This window comes from Citrus clementina, unplaced genomic scaffold (genome assembly GCF_000493195.1).
Source record: "Citrus clementina cultivar Clemenules unplaced genomic scaffold, Citrus_clementina_v1.0 scaffold_8, whole genome shotgun sequence".
NCBI lineage: Eukaryota > Viridiplantae > Streptophyta > Magnoliopsida > Sapindales > Rutaceae > Citrus > Citrus x clementina.
This window is the reverse complement of record NW_006262022.1, coordinates 24,281,198-24,299,241: the sequence shown is the minus strand read 5'-3', so window position 1 is coordinate 24,299,241 and position 18,044 is coordinate 24,281,198. Positions and strand designations below refer to the sequence as shown.

Genomic DNA, 18,044 nt, shown 5'->3' with positions numbered 1-18,044 from the left:
TTTCCAGGCATTACACTGTCTTTTATAATCAAGTTTCAGTTTACTCTATATAGAAAATTTGGAGGAGCAAACATACACTTCTAATTAATCTCTCAAAATTGATGAAAAGGAGGTCGAATTTATTTCATATTTTATGTCTAACAATTCGTACGTGAGAAAAAGAAATAAGTACAGAAATATATATGATAATAACGGGCTTCACAAGACAAAATCCTCACATTAAAAAACTAAATCAATACTAGACACATTAAAACTAGACACAACTAAATCAATACTTAACTAATCAATACTAGACACAACTCAACAAAACTAAATCCTCACATTAAAAAATAACCGAGACGATATTGTAACCCTAAAAAAGCAACTATATGATAATAACGCTTAATAAAATTAAAGCACATGTATCGCCTTATTACAGGTTCAATAAACAGATTAAAACATATTATTAACCACATATTTCATCGAAGCCAATGTCATTTGAGCAACCGCAAAGCAATTTGTTCTCAAAGAATAAGGAACGCCATCGCCGCCATTTTGTGCGGGAGAGTACGTATCGAACGACGTTATTCAATTCCCTATTGTCCAGTTATCATTGTTCGCTGCAGCCTGCATGCCCATTTGTTTATATAGATAGCACACATGGCAGAGCAACCAACATTAATTATTAATTACAAGTTGTAATAATGCAGCAATATTAGCAAACAAGATGACAAAATGACATTTAAGTAATTATTCTTCCTCTATTCAATTCGGTATATGCATTTAAATGTCAAAATGACATTTAAGTAATTATTCTTATGTTAAGTAAGAAGGCAGGCAGACGGCATTGACTTTCATCACAGCTTTTTCGTAAGCCAAGCCAATCTGGATTCATTCTGCCCAGAGTGGGTTAAGAAGGTCATCTTTATAAATAGCTATTTTCACATTTGCATTAATATATTCCAATTTATACGGTTTGTTATTAGATCGATAATAATAAAAATATCTATTATTCACTAACCATAATGTATGATAAGAATAAAGATAGAACAATAAATTCTTGTATAAGCTGATGCGGGATAAATTAATTGGATTGGTTAAACAGCTCCTGACACGTATAATTTATTTTTATCATTTTGTATTTTCATTCAACCAATGAACTTAAGTCACATCAATTTGTACAAAATAAATTTATATAAAAATTTGTAGTTCTGTCATCACTCGTATAATAAATGTGGAAATGAATTAATTTTTATGTTCTATATAGTTAATGTTTTTTTTTTGTTACATTATATAATTTTAATGTACACTTAGTATTTAGATATATAATGAAAATTATTAATTTTTCAATAATATCAATAGCTGTTGGTTTCGATTATTACTATAAATATTTACTTGCAGTGTTGGTCTTAATTAAAGAATTCATGTTAATATGATTCCCATTATTGATATGCATTCTATAACTCTTGGCATTTATTTTTATTCACTGGGTTCTGCTCATGACAAAATGAAAATATTGAGGAGAGAAAATATTAAAATAAGAAAATTAATTCCATTAAAGTTAGTGTGGGAATTATGAGAGTTTTGTAAAGTAAAAGTTTAAGTTTTGAATTTTGATAATGGAGTGTACAGTTAATGGGTATTATCCCATGGGTCGAAACCTAAGCAGATGAATCAAATTAGATCAATGGGCTTTGTTTAGGAAGGGGAAGCTCTAGCATCCGTTTAAAGTTTAAAGCTCTATGAAAACCCACTCATCACATGTATAACTTTTATTTTGATGAAAATTATATAAAAAAGATAAAAATGTTACAATGGAGTTTAATTAAATATTAAAGGTAATTTTTTTATAATAAAAATATGGGTGAGGGTGTTTGAATACACTAAATTTCTCTCAACATCCACTTTCTTAATTTATGCACTATTTAAAACTTTTACAATGTAAAACCTTCAGTATCCCTAAATTAACCCTAACTAGATATGTGTTATGATATTTTAGGTTTACCAGCCATTCTTTTTCTTCTTCTTCCTTTTCTTTTTTTTTTCCTTCGTTCATTCTTATCCTCTTCTCTCTGTTCTCCGTTCTTTTTATTTGTTTGGAAACTTTGGTTAATTCCATGTACCAAATCATAATACTATTTTCAGCTTGCTGTAGGCCATTGAAATGACGAAAAATCTAACATAGCATTGAGGAAAAGTATCGTATGGCAATTATTACGGCAATAACCACAATATTTAATCTCATGAAAGATTTAGGATGCGTTTGGAGTAGTCGTGCTGACCCTTAATGGATTTAGGGTTGTTATAATTAATTATGTGGTCATTCCATAAGCAAAGTAAAGCAGAGACCAAAAAAGAAATCTAAAGAGATGATGGTGATATTGTTTACAAGAAGGAGAATTAAGGTTTATGGTTGGTGCGTAGAAAGATAAGAAATAATTTTATTCTATCTTATTCATAAATCAATAGATATGTACTTAATAGTAAAATATTATAGAGATATTTTAGTAGTATAAAAGTTTATTAAAAAGCGCGTATAAATAATATTTTTACGGGTTCAAATAGCCCCATTCTAAAAATATTATGATTATAAAATTCGTTACTTTACTGCCTCAAAATTATTTTGATTTTAAAATAGTTACTTATATGATTTAAACACAGGAGAGTTCATGATTTGTAAGTGTAAAAATATTTTTAATTTAAGTTAAGTTTATATTCGTCTTTTCGTGTAATTTCCTTCAGCAATAGAATTATGATGAATTACAGACGTTGGGTTTGGTAAGAATTTTAAAAAGGGGTGTGAGAAGCACCAGTCGTTTAGGAATTCAGAAATAACCCAAAAAAAACCCAACAAAATTAATGTTATTTAGATATTAAATGGATTAATTAATGTCAAGAGGCAAACCGAATACGAATTACGAATAGGATAGGCTGGCAGCAGAAGCGCTGAACAGTGCTTACGAATACGATGGAAGTTAATTCACCGAACATCTATTATATGTGTATTATGAAAATGAAAATGAAAACGCTGCTTGGAAAAGGGTACCGAACGGGCCCTAAGTAGTTTGACGGTGGATCCAAAACGCGGGCGATGGCGAAGGGGAAATGAAGTTTCAGTGGGGTGAATTAGTATTGCCTACTCTGGGCTATGATCTACAAATGCTTGAGTGGCATGAGTTACCTACTCTACGAGGCTACGAGCAGATTTGTAGAAGCATGCGAAGAAGAATGATGGGTCTCTAACAGTGACTCACGCGAAGTCTAGTCTGGGCTTTATTTTTTGTTTGTATAATATAGTCCCCAGTAGATGGCAGGCTACCAAGCAATTAGATAGTATTTGCTTGCATTTCCAGAGAGCGCATCAAGCACTCTTCAATCTTCATCTCAAGATACCAATCGGTCTTTGGTTCAATAGGAGAGGATTTACACTTACAATATTAAGTGTAAGGATTTGAATTTTCATAAAAGTTTTATGAAAGTTAATTTTAGTACTCCCTCAATTATCAACATAATTGAGTAGAGACAGTCTATCTTTACAAAATGTGAGTAGAGTAGACAACCTTCTAATATTAGAAAGAATTTAAAATATATGGAGAAGTGATTCAATGTGTCAATGTATGACGGTGATCTCAATTATATAATATGATTATAATGTCTGATGTAATATCAGTAACATCTGTGTATGACATACTTAAAAAAAATATATATATATATATTCATCTCAATTTACAATTCTACATCATCATTTCTTTTTGTCCTGTTTTCCTCTTTTATCCCTTGGAAGGCTTGAACCTGTTTTTGGAGAGGATTGATATTTACTCATATTGTCTATCACAAAATGCAACGCCTACAGCAGTCTCTATCAGATTCATACATTAGTTCCATTTTACCCACTTACCACAAAAATGGCGAAATTTTTTTCCGGAGGGAACTTATTCTACAGAGGCCATGGCAAAATGCTCTCCGAATGAGTTTCCGAAACAACCCCGATCCCAACCTTGATGAATAAGCTCTCTATTGTCAAGTTCACGTGAGATGCAAGATTTAAGGCTTGTTAATGTCAATTGTGGATTTTGTTAAGTTACAACTTCAAAAATTATGTGGGTCTCATCGCTTCTTATAACCGTTCACATTAATTTGAAGGGGCTGTAAGTTACGACAGCTATAATTTAGCAACGCTCGTTAGTCGTAATAAATACATGATTTATATAAGATTTTGTTATGACTAATTCATGTAAAAAAAAAAAAAAAAAAAAAAAGATAACCTTCCAATAGCGTGTGTGTATTAGTAGGAATATTTTTGTTTCAAACTCTGTTTTGAAATTAATAGGCTTTGGTTGGGCCAAAAATGAGGTAATTTATCTTTTGTTTTAAAGTAGAATTCTAAATTCGTTTTATATTCCTTAGTTTTCCAAGATTTTTTGTTTCCAACATTTTACTAATTAAGTTTAATTAATATTTTCACACGTAGTTAAGAGTCCTCTCATAACAGTATATCTGTTTTAAGATTTTTTTTTTTACACATGTTAAACATTTTTCTTAATACACAATCAAGATTTATTTATTATTTATCGTGATTATATTTGCTCACAGGGGAATTTTGATCATGTGTCGTTTTTAAAAATTTTGTTTGCTCAGCATCAGTTCAAAAATAATAATAAAAAAGGGCAAAAGGAGGCGCATGGATTGCCAACCTACCACGTGGCAAACCCATATCCATATCCACTCAAGATGATCTTTCATCCCTCAATTTTGTTTCCTCCTCTCAAAATAAAAACGTTTAAATGAAAAAAAAAAACCGATGAAATAAAAAATATGCTTAAAAGGCCAAGAGTGGAGAAGATAAGGCACCTGTGGAGAGCTCGTGCTACAAGCACTTCCAATTCCTCCCATTCACAATCCAAGCCCCAATCGAACGGCTCACATTTCATCATCACGTCCCCTCAAAAAATAAAATAAAAATATATATAGAACATTACAAGGACCGTAATCATTCTCCCCATTTTAAACCAATTGAAAAGAAAAAGCAGAAAAAGCAGTGATGGCATCACTTCCCATAATAAGCTTTGCACCAGCAACAGTGAGAGTGTATGCAGCAACAGCAGCAAAGGAAGCTGGTGGTAGCAAAGAAGAGAAGAGTTTGCTTGATTGGATTCTTGGGGGTATGCAGAAACAAGATCAGTTTTATGAAACTGATCCAATTTTGAAGAAAGTTGAAGACAAGAGTCCTCCAAGTGGACGTGGCACAACAAATGGCCGCAAGAACTCCGCGTCTGTGCCTCAGCCTCAGAAGAAGAAGGGTGGGTTTGGACTTGGGGATCTCTTTGCCAAGAAATGATTTTTTTTTCCACAAAAAAAAAAGTACTATTTTATATGTCTCTTTCATTTTTTTGATCTCCCATGATCATCGAAATGAATGTGCTGTACGTTTATTGCTTTTGGTCATTCTTGAACCTTAATTAAGTTGTCATCAAACTTCCTTCTCTTTTAAACTGAGCATTTTTATTTTAAGTCGGCTGTCATCTCTAAATGAGCATATGGGTATATTCGAGTTGTCAAGTAACTTTTTAACTTAAATTCATAGTTGCTGCTGTGGCCTGTGAGGAATAGCAAGTGAGTAATTAGTAAATATTAGCGGCTAAGTAAAAGTAGGCGATTAGTCATGTTGTTATTACTGCTTATACAGCCAAGTTTTTAATGTGGCACAGTGATTTTTGAGAAGCTCACTTCTGAGGCTTATGCGTATGCTTAGATCAATTTTGCAATCTACTATGCCAGATGAATTCTCAGAAATGATGCAGAGAAGCAGCTGTATCCATCATAAATCACGCTGCACGTCTTAATTACTGTAATTCATCAGGTCCTTGCAAACTTTTTACTTTTGTCACAGAGAAATAGGGGTGGGTTAATGCTTGATACAATAACCAGGGTGGCACGAAGTGGTGGATTTACTAAAAGTTGAATAGACTAAATCCATGGACCATTGTTATTACTGGAGACAGTTATATTGTAGATGAACAGTAACAGCCATTAACTTAGTGGGGAAATAATAGCAACAGCCATTGACATTACTGTACATTTACCAGCGCAAGGAATAGGCAAAAACGCTTTCTTGATTACTCAAGCGAACAAGTTGGGCAATTTCCTTTGGACAATATTGACGTAAAGCATTGACGAAAACAAAGCCTTTTTGTTTTTTTCCCCCTTCCCCCTAAACCCACCGTAGACAAGATCACGTGATTTGTCACTGGCGCTAAGTCCATGGGAATTGGGAACTACCAGAGCAACCGTGCAACTTGCAACAGGTTCATCATTTTCATGGTTAGTTAATAATAATGAATGAAGAGTTGAATTCACTTTCTACTAATAAGAGAGAGATGGAAACAAACCGTTTTACTTACTATTTTAGCACTGAAACCAGAACACAACATTATGGTTTACAAGAGGACTTTGAGACACGTTATGACGACACAATAAAGTTTTAAGAAGCATTTGTAGAAACAGAGTTTGATCTTGGTAGAGAAGAAGAAGAGTTGATGAACTCGATGCAATCTTCAATGGCTTCACTTCTATGAGAATCAACAGGAATCACAGACGGCTTTGATCTTCCTGATGAAGAGACAGTGGCTGAAACTGTAGCTGAATGTCTCTTCTTAAAGTATGCAAAGCACAGACCTCTTGCCATCCTTCTGCTAAGATGCTTGAAAAATCTAACTGGTGAGACCTCTGATCTTTTTGGTAGCCTGATTCCACAGCCCCCACCAGACCTCTTCTTCTTCGCCGCAACTTTGTTAATACAGTTTCTTTTGTTGATTTTGTTCTCCTTTTTAGTGCTGGGAATGCAGCTCACTTGGTTTCTCCCTTTTGTTTCGCAAGACTCCGTGGCTTTCACGGTCCCGACAACTCTGTTAATAGAGTTCTGCTTCTGGGCTATGCTTATGCCTGCTTTGCTACTCACTTGGCTACTCTCTTTTGCTGACATCTTCTGCAAAGACCGATTAAGATAGACAGAGAGATAGAGAAGAGAGAGCTCCAGAAGAGGGCAAAATGAAGGGCAGTAAGTGGAAAATAGGGGTGCGAAGTTCTAGTGAATGTAAGAATGCAAAGGCCTTGACAAATTTATAGAAGGAGGGAAAGCTAAAACAGTAAGCTAAAAGGGCTAAGAGAGGCAGTGAAAAAGAACATGATCTATCTTTGATCTAACACTTCACATAAAGTAAAATGCTTAAAAGTGTTAGTAATCAAACCGAAATAATTAGATTTTAGCATCTAAGCTAGAATTAACTTTTAGTGAAAAATGGGAACTAGTGGTAACTGACTTCTAGATTTAATACAGTGCAAGCTGGAAACAGTGATGTGAATAGCAATAAGAGAACGTAATGTTGAAGGGTTTACACAAAGCACAAGAATTACTGTTTGCTTTAGTTGTCAATCACATAAAGAATTGCTAATTTGCTATCAACAGGATTACTAAATACAGCTCTCTCACATTCTTCAAACGAGGAGTGAGCAGACCAAAATATTTCAGCAAAGTTTATAGATGAAATTTACTAATATTTTACAAGGCACAAGAAAAAGCAAATTGAGTTAATAAAAATTTAAAAGCCTTTAAACCTACTCTAAATAAGAAATAAAATCTTAAACTGATAAGAGTTGTTTAAAGTTACTTGAGTCAATAAAAAATTAAAAGCCTTAAAGCTTATTTTAAATGAGGCATACAATCTTTAACTAATAAGAGTTGTTTAAGTAAAAAAAAAAGTTAAAAGTCTTGAAACTTACTCCTGGTAAGGCATAAAAACCTTAAATTAATAAGAGTTGCTTAAAATTGCTTAAATTAATAATTAAGGTTTATAAATTTAAAATGCCTGGAGGTGAGGTATAAAACTTAAAACTTACTCAACTTTTTAGGCTATGGCGAGATTAATTTTAGCAACCCTAAGCCGACTCAACAAAGATACCTCGAAGTCACTTTAAACTTATAAAATTTCTAGTCTTGATTCACTACACTCGCGACACTAGAAATTAGTGAACTGTTGTTTGGGGATGAAAAGACAGAGGAACTAATTGATAAAGAGAAAGGGATTGTTGGGGTGGGGGGTGGGAATTTGCCAAAAACCACTTCTCATCTTTCTTAACCACCCATTCTTGCAATGGACAAACTACCCCTACCAAAGCCTAGTGAATCAGTGAAGGCCAACACAATAGACCTAGGAGGAGGAGGCATGAACGGTCAGAACAAAGAATTAAGATGGAAAAAACCTCATCACCATCACTACCGTCATGATCATCCTAATATTTACATTATGATTTTGAATATTCAACATCCATTTCATCACCTATATTCATCATCCATCGTCATTTTGTTTTTATTTTCATAAATTAATTTGAGCGTTGGAGGATTAACGTCATAAAAACTTATTACATTTTTTACCGTCCTTTGTAATTTTAAGTGTTCTTAAATTATCTGTAAGTTGCTTCCTCACCAAACAAATTTAAAGTTGACGAAAGAGTGTGATATCAAGCCGCTAACAACTCTCTTACATTCCCAAGCGAGGAGTGAGCAGACCAAAATGTTGCAATAAAGAATATTTGACTGATGATCTTTTCTACTTTCTCATTGTTCATCTCTGTGTAAGAATATAAAAATACTTGCTTTGTGAATAGAATACCAAGATGCTCATTTGCATAACTACAAATGAAAAATGGCCTGCTATGATTGTTTCCATTTTGTGGTGGGACAATCAATTTCTTAAGTGTGAACAAAAGAATAGTCTGTGCAGTACTCTCTAATAAAAATACATTATATCTAGCAGGAAAGAACTCAAAAGAAAATTAGCAAAAGAAAGCCAAGCCCTAAAAGAAATTTAAAGTGGAAACAGGAGAAGACAACAGTATCAATCTGTTATCAAATTCCTGCTTTTTCGGATGCTTTTGATCCCTAGCTATAATAATTTTTCCAGTAGCGGTCCTCACACAGTATTGTCAACTGATCAACATCTTTCTTTTTGATCCATTCCTTGTAAAAGGAGGTTCTAGGTGAAGCACCCTTTCGGTAAAATCTGTTTTGGTTGTCATTCAAATGTATATAATAATTAAAACCTTTTTGAATCTTGGAAAAGTTTAAACAATTTTGACACATTAAGCTTATAAATCAACTATGTGCTACTTAACCCCAAAAAAAAAAAAACAAAATAGATGTCAAACGATGAGCATAAAAAATAATTTTGACACATAAGCTTATAAATCAACTATGTGTTACTTAACCCAAAAAAAAAACAAAATAGATGTCAAACGATGAGCATAAAGAATATTGAACAGTTCAAAAAACAAGCAACTTCAAGACATAAAGAGCAACTTCAGGTTCCAACCCTGAACCTCAGGACAGGATCCCTAAGGCTAAATCTATATTCCTATAGCTACATAAAAATGAAAAACGTTTGATCTGATATGACAAAAGTTGCATTATGGTCACACTGATTGATCTAAAATCCATAAGAAAAACAACAACATTAACACTAGCTTACAGAAAGTTAACTTCAAAAGCTCATATTTTGCTCAAAGAAAGTTACAACGTAATTGCGTATCAATCATTCAATGTATTCATTTCATCTTGCTTCCTAAGTGAATCATTTCAGAATAAGTCATCAACAGAACTGATACTATCTGGAAGACGTGGCATTCCCAATAATCGCAACAGAATTAAATATCAAGCATACCTCATATTTGTGGAACAGCAAAGATGTAAACCCCTATCAAGTCATACATGTATGACCAGAAACATGCTGACAGAAAAGTAAGCTATAGGAAGCCAGCACTTTCAACACTTAGCTTGAAAAACTAAATTAAGGGTCTCAGTCTCACAACCCTTGTGCACTGGGTTGGCGGGTGCACGCTCACAATATAATGTTTAGACAGGCTAGGCTAGTAAAGACTTGTATGGTCCTTCCAAAAATTAGTTTCTTTTCCAATAAGATGTGAGAGCCTAAAAATAGCCCAATTATTCAGTCAAATAATGCATACCTACTTTTCAATTTTACCACGCAAATTTTCGATCACTTTCATCACTGCAATATTTAAAAAAAAAAAAAAAAATACGAACACAGTATCTAACTACATTAGTTCCTTCTAAGTATTTGGTATTCTAAATGACATTACTTACCCCTCCATGGTGAAGACTAAAAGCATGAATCTCTCTTCCCATCTTTCCATTTCAACAAATTAAACTTGCAAGACAAGCACCCGCACCAATCAATGAAGCACACTATTCTGCCCTCAATTTTGAGTAAAAAACAGGATATCACAACCTGGAGTTAATGTAATCATGCAAAGGTGGACTAGTGATGGAAAGACTTCATCTGGAAATCTTATCTCAAACAGTTGCATATTAAGTACTCAATTATAAGTGTTTGCAAGATTATACCCTGCTGTCTCTCGTGCTCAATTTAAATGGACAACAAAGAAATCCAAACAATGTTACTTACCGAGAAAGTTTAAATTTTACAACATTTTTTAACAATTAAATCAACTACCGATCACAGAAGCTCAGAAAACTACCAGCCAAATTATACTAGAATAAGCAAGTTCACACTCTGTCAACTGATCAAATCTTGTGCAACATGTGTATGACTGACTGATCATAAGAAGCAACATTCTAGTATAAGTTACATCAATTTGGGAGATTTTCAGACTGATCATAATAGTCCACCAGGAGTGTAAACAGATTCTTCCTCAGAGATCTTGAAGATGTTAGGTACATCTTCATTCAACCACCCCTTTCAAGGCATGATCATCTACAGCTGACATGTACAATGGAATCTGTTCACATAATATGCACAAGCAAGCTGGTTGCAGAAGACAATCAGAGAAAACAAATGCTCACTCCTTATCATTCTTAACAAGCAAAACCTCCCCACCAAGACCAATAATATAATCTAAGAACTCCCTAACTTCTTTGCTATCTTTAAAACACTGAGGAGCATGAAAATCACTATCCAAATTATACCAAACCCCGTCAATCTTTCGCAATGCAACCCAATGTCTACTCTTCCAAAGCCCAGCATACCGCGTAACTGGAACATTAATCACAATACCCATCAAACAATTTTCCCCGCCATCAAGATCAATTGCCGATGCCTCATTTCGACGATCATGCCACACGACACTCTTTCCTCTTCCTTCAAGAGCAGCAATAAGCACATTTATATCGTAATTTCCAGTCAATGCATTATGGTGAGGCTTAAAGACCACAGATAAGGGAGTCCACGTTTGCTTATTTGGATAATCAAGCACGAGTTTCTCAGCAATTTCATTCAAGCTTGCTCGCGTAAATGCACCTTCTTGCTGAATTATAACATAGCAACGTATTCATCACAAACCCATAACAAATTCTCATCAAAATAACGGAACAAACAAGTAAAATTGTAATAGAACCGGAGAAACGAGAAATGGGTATTACCTGAAAGAGATTATTGAGTGAGTGCAAGAGGCAGAACTGTAATTTTTGCCTCTCGTGATAAATTTTGCAATTTTCGCTCGCCATATTTGGGGGGCCGGTATCAATTCTTTTGCAGAGATGGAATCAAATAATTATGTTAACGAGAATTGGGTTCAGAGAGATTTTAGGCCTTTAGATCTTGAATTTAATTAGGAGAGGAGCCTCGTTGTTAATTAATAAATTATTATCATTATAATCGCAAGAGTAGGCGAACAAAACAGCGCCGTCGACGCTCGGAAACAAGGGGCGCCTCAGGCCTGGCGCCAAGTTAGTAAGTACTTGATTGACTTCAACTAGCTAACTCGAAATTAAAATCGATTTATCTGACCGATTATTCTCTCTTTAGCGTTACTCTTAGGTTTTTGAATTGCTTCCTCAGTTTAAGTTTAATTGTGGCATTACAAAGTATTATTGTATAAATTTAAAGGAAAAACTAAGAAATAAATTCACTGCACAAATTATAATTTAATTACATTCAATTTAATTTTTTTTTTAATCCGGCTATTTAAAAAGTATTATATAATGATCGAAATAAATATTAAATTTACACTTACTATTATAATTTGACGAAATAAATATTAAATTTACACTTACTATTATAATTTGACGGCACTACTACAAAAACAGTTCTAATGAAAAATGGCACTAAGTTAACGTTATATTATACTTTTATCAACACATTCATGTCCAATTTGACATGAGCTTTCCTAAATAAAATTCGGGTAGCTGATTGAGGCAGCAGAGTTGAAAAATAATAGCACAACACGCAGAACTAAATCTTTGAAAAAAAAAAAAAATCTCTGTAGAACATGAGTAGCTTAATTCATTATGAGTAAATACTATTAAAGTAGTTATGATGAAAATAATATTTGAAATTGCTACTAAATATAATTTTCGAGAATAATATGATCCATTTTCAAGACACATACGATCACCATCACATTTCTATTTAATTTGTTATAGGAAACGTGCATACAATCCCACATACTACGCTCAAAGGATTCTGTTCCTCTAAATTAGAATAAATAATGATCATGCCCGAATGAAACAAACGATCAATTAATAGAAAAGAAATAATTGAACATTACGCAGCAAGGGAAAGATTACAAAGACAGCATTTCTTGCATTTACTAGAAAATATAAAAATAGTTCATTTGGAATATAACATAACCATGCACAAGAAAAAGAGATGACTAGATCCCTTGCGATATGCCTATTACTTAATATCAGCGTTTTAGCAGAGAAACTTCCTCTCATAACATTCAAACCAATAGACGCATTGATTTCCTTTACCAGAAACACGGAAACAACCAGAACTGAAATAGAAAGTGTCCCCTGATCTAGGTGTCATGAGCTGGTGATGAAGATGATGAGATGACCCATCAAGCATTTTACCAATCTAGGGTGCATTGAATATGATATATCGGAGGATAGCAACTATTTTCAACTCAGATCTAGTCTTGTCCGGATGAACTCACTTGAGGTCAATTTCAGAGATTAGTAGTTCTTCCTGGATTTCCCAAAGAAATTAGCATAAACAGACAATCAATTGTAAAGGAAAGATGCCCCTGCATCCGCGAAGCAAAATCTTAAAATCAAACACAACCTTAAAAGAACATGATATGAAGACTGCATTATGAATATATAAAATGATATGATGAAAATCTACAGAAAATACAAAGAGAATGGTGAAATTTTGACAATCAACTTTAACAAAAAGAGACATATATCCAACATGAATACTGATAAAAGAGACATGTCGTTAGTTTAAATAAAATAAAAATAATAAAGGACTACACAAACGGCACCATGGAGATACTATTTCTGTCGCCACGGTGACTATTTATCAGTATTTATCCAACGCACTCAAATAATTGAATCTTCTTTCAATTCCATATGCTAAATCATGTTGAATTATTTATCCTTTCCTCTTGTTTTATCCAAGCAAGCAATTTCAAAACCCCACAGACATGGTTTGATTTCTGTGATTTTACTTTCGGCCTGATGGGTACATAGATTAACATAAAAAAGCACCGACTGATTTTATTTCTATAAACTGGGTCACAAAGCTACATCACTTCATCGGTTGACCAGACCAAGTCACTAATAAACTACTCTCCAAGCCACGCAATACTAATTGAACACAATCCACAACACTTTTAACAATCATCCAAAAAGCTTTAGAATCCATATACGAGCATCCCATAGACTCAATTAAAGGTTTCAAAATACCATCATCAACGTAGCAGTTCAACATCAATCTATAACAAGAGAAGCGCATCTTACAATTATATAGGAATACCAACAAATATCCCACTCCCCTTTAAGCACAGCAACAACTGAGGTAAAAAGCAGGAATGCTACATGTACAAATGCTGACCACATTACAAGTAGCAAACTTTAGTGAACAAAGTGAACATGGAAATCATCAAAATATTCATCATCAAGAAGTGCTCTTTTTACAATTCAAATCACATAAGTACACAACAAATATTTTAAAATAACAATTTAAACACAAAACATAAATGCATATGTTTGCTATTCACAGGTCCACCTCCAGCAGCTCATTTGACCACATTATTAGAATGCCCCAGCAAAATCATTAGCATTCAAGCATGGCTGACATAAGCTCAAATTTTCCTTAAAACATGCTATTTAACTCATCGGAAACTATCTATCAAACAAGGCTAACTCATCGGAAACTATCTATCAAACAAGGCTAACTCATCGGAAACTATCTATCAAACAAGGCTAACTCATCGGAAACTATCTATCAAACGAGCCTAACTCATCGGGAACTATCTATCAAACGAGCCTTCAAGAACTAAATCATCCAATATAGAGCTGTTTTTGAAAATGCAACTGGAGCTATTCTGTTTTAAGAGAGAATAAAATAAGACACAAATAAAGACAAACATATATACAAATATATTCATCAAAGCACAAGCCAAACTCAATCATTTGAAAACAAATTTATTAAAATTTACTTAAAAGCCTTATAATCACTAAAAATTACTTCAATAATCGTAACGATAATCGCTATGACTGTAATTCTCCCTTGGTGTGAATTCACTCTCAGCCCTTTTCTCCTTCCCCTTTCTATTAACCTCTTCTTCTAAACTCAACCCTCCAAATTGCTTTTGCAATTTCTGATCGTATGGCGAGTAATCAACAGGAGCGGACGGCCCACTGCCACTTGGCACTCCATAGCCGGATGCCCGAGGCTGCGGCGGCAACGGCGGTTGCTTGTAATCTTGCGAGGGTGAGAAATCGACCGGAGCTGAAGGGACACTCAAGCTGCCACTTGGCAAACTGTAGCTGGAGGCTCGACTGAACAAAGGTCGAGGCGGCGCTGGAGGCTGAGGAGTGTAATACGAAGGGTAGTAACTGTAGTCACGCGATGGAGGGGGGAAAGGCGGGGGAGGGGCAGAATAGTAATAATGGCCGAAATCAGGGACACTTTGGTAATCTTGGCTCGGCGGAGGCAAAGGCCGCCCATTCAGCACGAGTTTCACGCGGATTTTACCTTGAGGGCGTCCGGAGGGGCGGAGAACCTCGAGCTTGCGGACGTACTGAGTTGGCTCGGACGAGTCCGAGTCGACGAGGTGTGCGAGGGGGAATTTAACTGAGCCGACGAGGGGTTTGGGAGTTTCGGAGAGTTTAGAGTGGAAGATCTCGAGCGTCAGGACCGATTCGCGGACCGAGTGAGTGATTGGGAGCGTGAATCGCTCGTTCCAGACCGGGCGAGTGGAGCCGGAGTCGTCCGACTGGGTGGCGAGTCGGTAGGCCGGGTCGACGTAGAAAACGACGTAGGGTTTGAGATCGCCGCCGTTTCGCCAGTTGACGTTTTTGAGGTGCTTCGCGCAGATTATTGTGATTTCGAGATCGTGAGTGATCGGCGACGACATGTGGGAGTGAGAGGAGTTTAACGCGGCGGTGGTCATTGCTAACGTGCGCCTCGCGCGTCGTGGGGGTACAAGGATTTTCGATAAACAGAGAAATTGGTGATGTGGATAATGTTACTTAAAACTACTCGAAGAAAGGCATCCGTGGGACCTTTGAATTTTTGGTAATGGGGACATTCCTTGACCAGGACGGTACCGTTTGTTGCCTAATTTTAGAAATTACATTTGAATACCCATACGTAACTTCAATTGTGATTTAGTCCCTCAAATTCTCATTATTATATCTCGTGAATCCTAAAGAATAATGATCCTCATTAGCAATCCAACTCATTCTTAGCTCAACTATTCAAAAGAAAATAAATTTATAAGTAAATTTGGAAAAAAAAACCTAAATCTGTAGGTATTAATAGTAGAATTGAATAACCAAGAAGTATATTGAGACATTGTTCGTTAAAAAGTCGTTGCCGCCCCATAATTCACGCCATTCGATTAAGCGAAGAATGAGAATTCATGTTAATAAATAATAATCAAGAAATGATTGAAGAATTTTACAACTAATAAAATTTAATTTTACTCTTAACCCGTATAAACTTACAACTCTCTACATTTTCGTTAAGTTTTGATAGCGTACCATTCTAACGAGACAGAAGTACAATTATACCCTTAGTTGTACAAATTCAAATGTAGTGCAGACGCATCCTTTGCTAATCTCCAACTCTTCGTGCGAACGACGGCGTTTAAGGGGACTGAGCAACCCTCATCCGGATAACGATACTGGTAGGTAGTAGCAAAGCTCACTCACCAAAAATTTCTCTTAACAATGGCAGCCTCGTCTTCATCTCTTTCATTTTTCTCCTCCACAATATTCCTCACTTCATCTTCTAACAAAGTTCCAAAGCCCATTCAACTCGCCAAGCCAAATTCCCTAATAAATCTCCCGCCAAAGCCACTCATTGTCTCATCTCAACTCGCCTCTCCGCTCCCGATACTGTCCTTCACAGGCGAAAAAATCGGCGAGACATACCTCGACCTAAAGTCGGCCGCACCCGACACAGCGCGTGCGGTTGTCCACCGGGCGTTGATCACCGACATGCAGAACAAGCGACGCGGCACCGCGTCGACTCTCACGCGCGGGGAGGTAAGAGGTGGGGGACGGAAACCCTACTCTCAAAAGAAAACGGGTAGGGCTCGTCGCGGATCGAACAGGACCCCACTTCGGCCCGGAGGAGGCGTCGTTTTTGGACCCAAGCCGAGGGACTGGTCGATTAAGATAAACAAGAAGGAGAAGCGGCTGGCGATTTCGACGGCGATAGCGAGCGCCGCGGCGGCGGAGAACACGATTGTGGTGGAGGAATTTGATGGGAAGTTTGAGAGGCCGAAGACGAAGGAGTTTATTGAGGCGATGAGGAGGTGGGGTTTGGACCCGAAGCAGAAAGCGACGTTCTTGGTGATGGAGGTGAGCGAGAATGTGGAGAAATCGAGTAGGAATATTGGGACTTTGAAGATGTTAACGCCGAGGACATTGAATTTGTTTGATATTTTGGATGCGGAGACGCTGGTGTTGACGCCGTCAACTGTTGATTTCCTGAATGGCAGGTATGGGGTCGAGTTCGAGGGAGATGGCGATGAAGAAGAAGAAGAGAGTGAAGGTTAGTGTTTGATTGTTTCTTGTAAGTACTAGGACATGCTTGAGTTATGTGCTGCTGAATGCTAAATTGGCTGCATTTATCAGTAGCCGCCGCCGCCGCCGCTGCTGCTGCTGCTGCATTTGATTGTTTATATGTTGCGTTACATGTAACAAGTATTAGTGTTTTGGATAGGCAGCCAGTTTCCCATTTGTTTGCATTTAGAAGCTGACTCAACTATAAATTTGCTAGTGTGTAGCTGTATTTGTTGCCATGACCTGCAAGATTGATGTGTTTCAATTGTTTTGCGGGTGTTTCATAGATTTGATCTATGGAGCATGAAGAGTCTCTTGAAGATTTTTCTTTTGTTGTTTAATATTTCTTTGTTCTTTAATTTGGGGTGCAGCGAGGGAGGCAGGGGAGGAAAGTGATGCAGCAGAATAATGATTCAGAGTCTTGTGGCAAGTTTTCGCCTTGATTGACCTAGGATCCATTTTATTGCGACACACTTGATTATAAAGATTTTTTTTTTCTTTAAAATGCCTAAGCCAACAATTGTGTAATGTTGCAGGCTGTAGCTCGATCAAGCCTAGTTTTTGGTATATTAGTATGTCAATCTTTTTTGTATTCTTGAACTTGCTCCTCTATGTTAAAAATATATGCAGATGTACGTATTCATCCACCTTGTCATATGTATTGGCAACTCTTGGGTGTTTAGTTTCCAAGAGAGTACTTTCGCTGCCCTTTTTCTTTTCTGGTTATTTGTCATGCATTTATCGTGTAAAATCTCGACTTGATCATGATTACAAGGGCGTAGGGAAAAAAAAATGTTTGTAGCAGTAGAATTTGAGATTTATTTTTATGGTGCATCATCAATAAGGTATTTTCTAATGAAAATTTATGCAAAGAAAATGTTAAAACATATTGATCAGGTCAGTTTAACAGGGATTACTCTGAATTGGAAAAGGGAAGTCTTTGAATAAAAGACCCTGAAGTTTCGGCTTGTTTGCAGGGAGTAGTAGGGTGTGTGCACCTGCGCTG

The 18,044-nt window shown here is 35.9% G+C and overlaps 5 protein-coding genes across 6 annotated transcripts; 2 read left to right on the top strand and 3 right to left on the bottom strand.

Moving 5' to 3' along the window:
* Nucleotides 1–4,786: 4,786 nt before the first annotated feature.
* On the top strand, nucleotides 4,787–5,490 carry LOC18034214. Its single transcript, XM_006424975.2, has one exon. It carries the CDS (start codon nucleotides 5,021–5,023, stop codon nucleotides 5,315–5,317), a length of 297 nt encoding a protein of 98 aa, XP_006425038.1. The 5' UTR covers nucleotides 4,787–5,020; the 3' UTR covers nucleotides 5,318–5,490.
* Nucleotides 5,491–6,374: 884 nt separating this feature from the next.
* Nucleotides 6,375–7,155, bottom strand: LOC18034198 (josephin-like protein). The gene has a single exon (XM_006424974.2). It carries the CDS (start codon nucleotides 6,959–6,961, stop codon nucleotides 6,461–6,463), a length of 501 nt encoding a protein of 166 aa, XP_006425037.1. The 5' UTR covers nucleotides 6,962–7,155; the 3' UTR covers nucleotides 6,375–6,460.
* A 3,265-nt stretch (nucleotides 7,156–10,420) lies between these two features.
* LOC18034146 (josephin-like protein) lies at nucleotides 10,421–11,834 on the bottom strand. Its single transcript, XM_006424973.2, has 2 exons — nucleotides 11,435–11,834; nucleotides 10,421–11,319 (listed from the first exon to the last, which is right to left on the bottom strand). Exons 1-2 carry the CDS (start codon nucleotides 11,516–11,518, stop codon nucleotides 10,855–10,857), a joined length of 549 nt encoding a protein of 182 aa, XP_006425036.1. The 5' UTR covers nucleotides 11,519–11,834; the 3' UTR covers nucleotides 10,421–10,854.
* Nucleotides 11,835–12,628: 794 nt separating this feature from the next.
* LOC18034117 (amyloid beta A4 precursor protein-binding family B member 1-interacting protein) lies at nucleotides 12,629–15,524 on the bottom strand. 2 transcript variants are annotated; one of them, XM_006424972.2, is made up of 2 exons: nucleotides 14,490–15,524; nucleotides 12,629–13,041 (listed from the first exon to the last, which is right to left on the bottom strand). In XM_006424972.2, the coding sequence occupies exon 1, from the start codon at nucleotides 15,415–15,417 to the stop codon at nucleotides 14,491–14,493; it is 927 nt and encodes a 308-aa protein (XP_006425035.1). In that variant the 5' UTR covers nucleotides 15,418–15,524; the 3' UTR covers nucleotides 12,629–13,041; nucleotide 14,490. The 2 variants fall into 2 exon arrangements, with proteins under 2 accessions (XP_006425035.1, XP_024034698.1); XM_024178930.1 differs by having other exon boundaries at nucleotides 12,630–12,983.
* Nucleotides 15,525–16,026: 502 nt separating this feature from the next.
* Nucleotides 16,027–17,741, top strand: LOC18035570 (50S ribosomal protein L4, chloroplastic). Its single transcript, XM_006424971.2, has 2 exons — nucleotides 16,027–17,027; nucleotides 17,410–17,741. The coding sequence occupies exons 1-2, from the start codon at nucleotides 16,199–16,201 to the stop codon at nucleotides 17,445–17,447; spliced, it is 867 nt and encodes a 288-aa protein (XP_006425034.1). The 5' UTR covers nucleotides 16,027–16,198; the 3' UTR covers nucleotides 17,448–17,741.
* The last annotated feature ends 303 nt before the right edge of the window (nucleotides 17,742–18,044 follow it).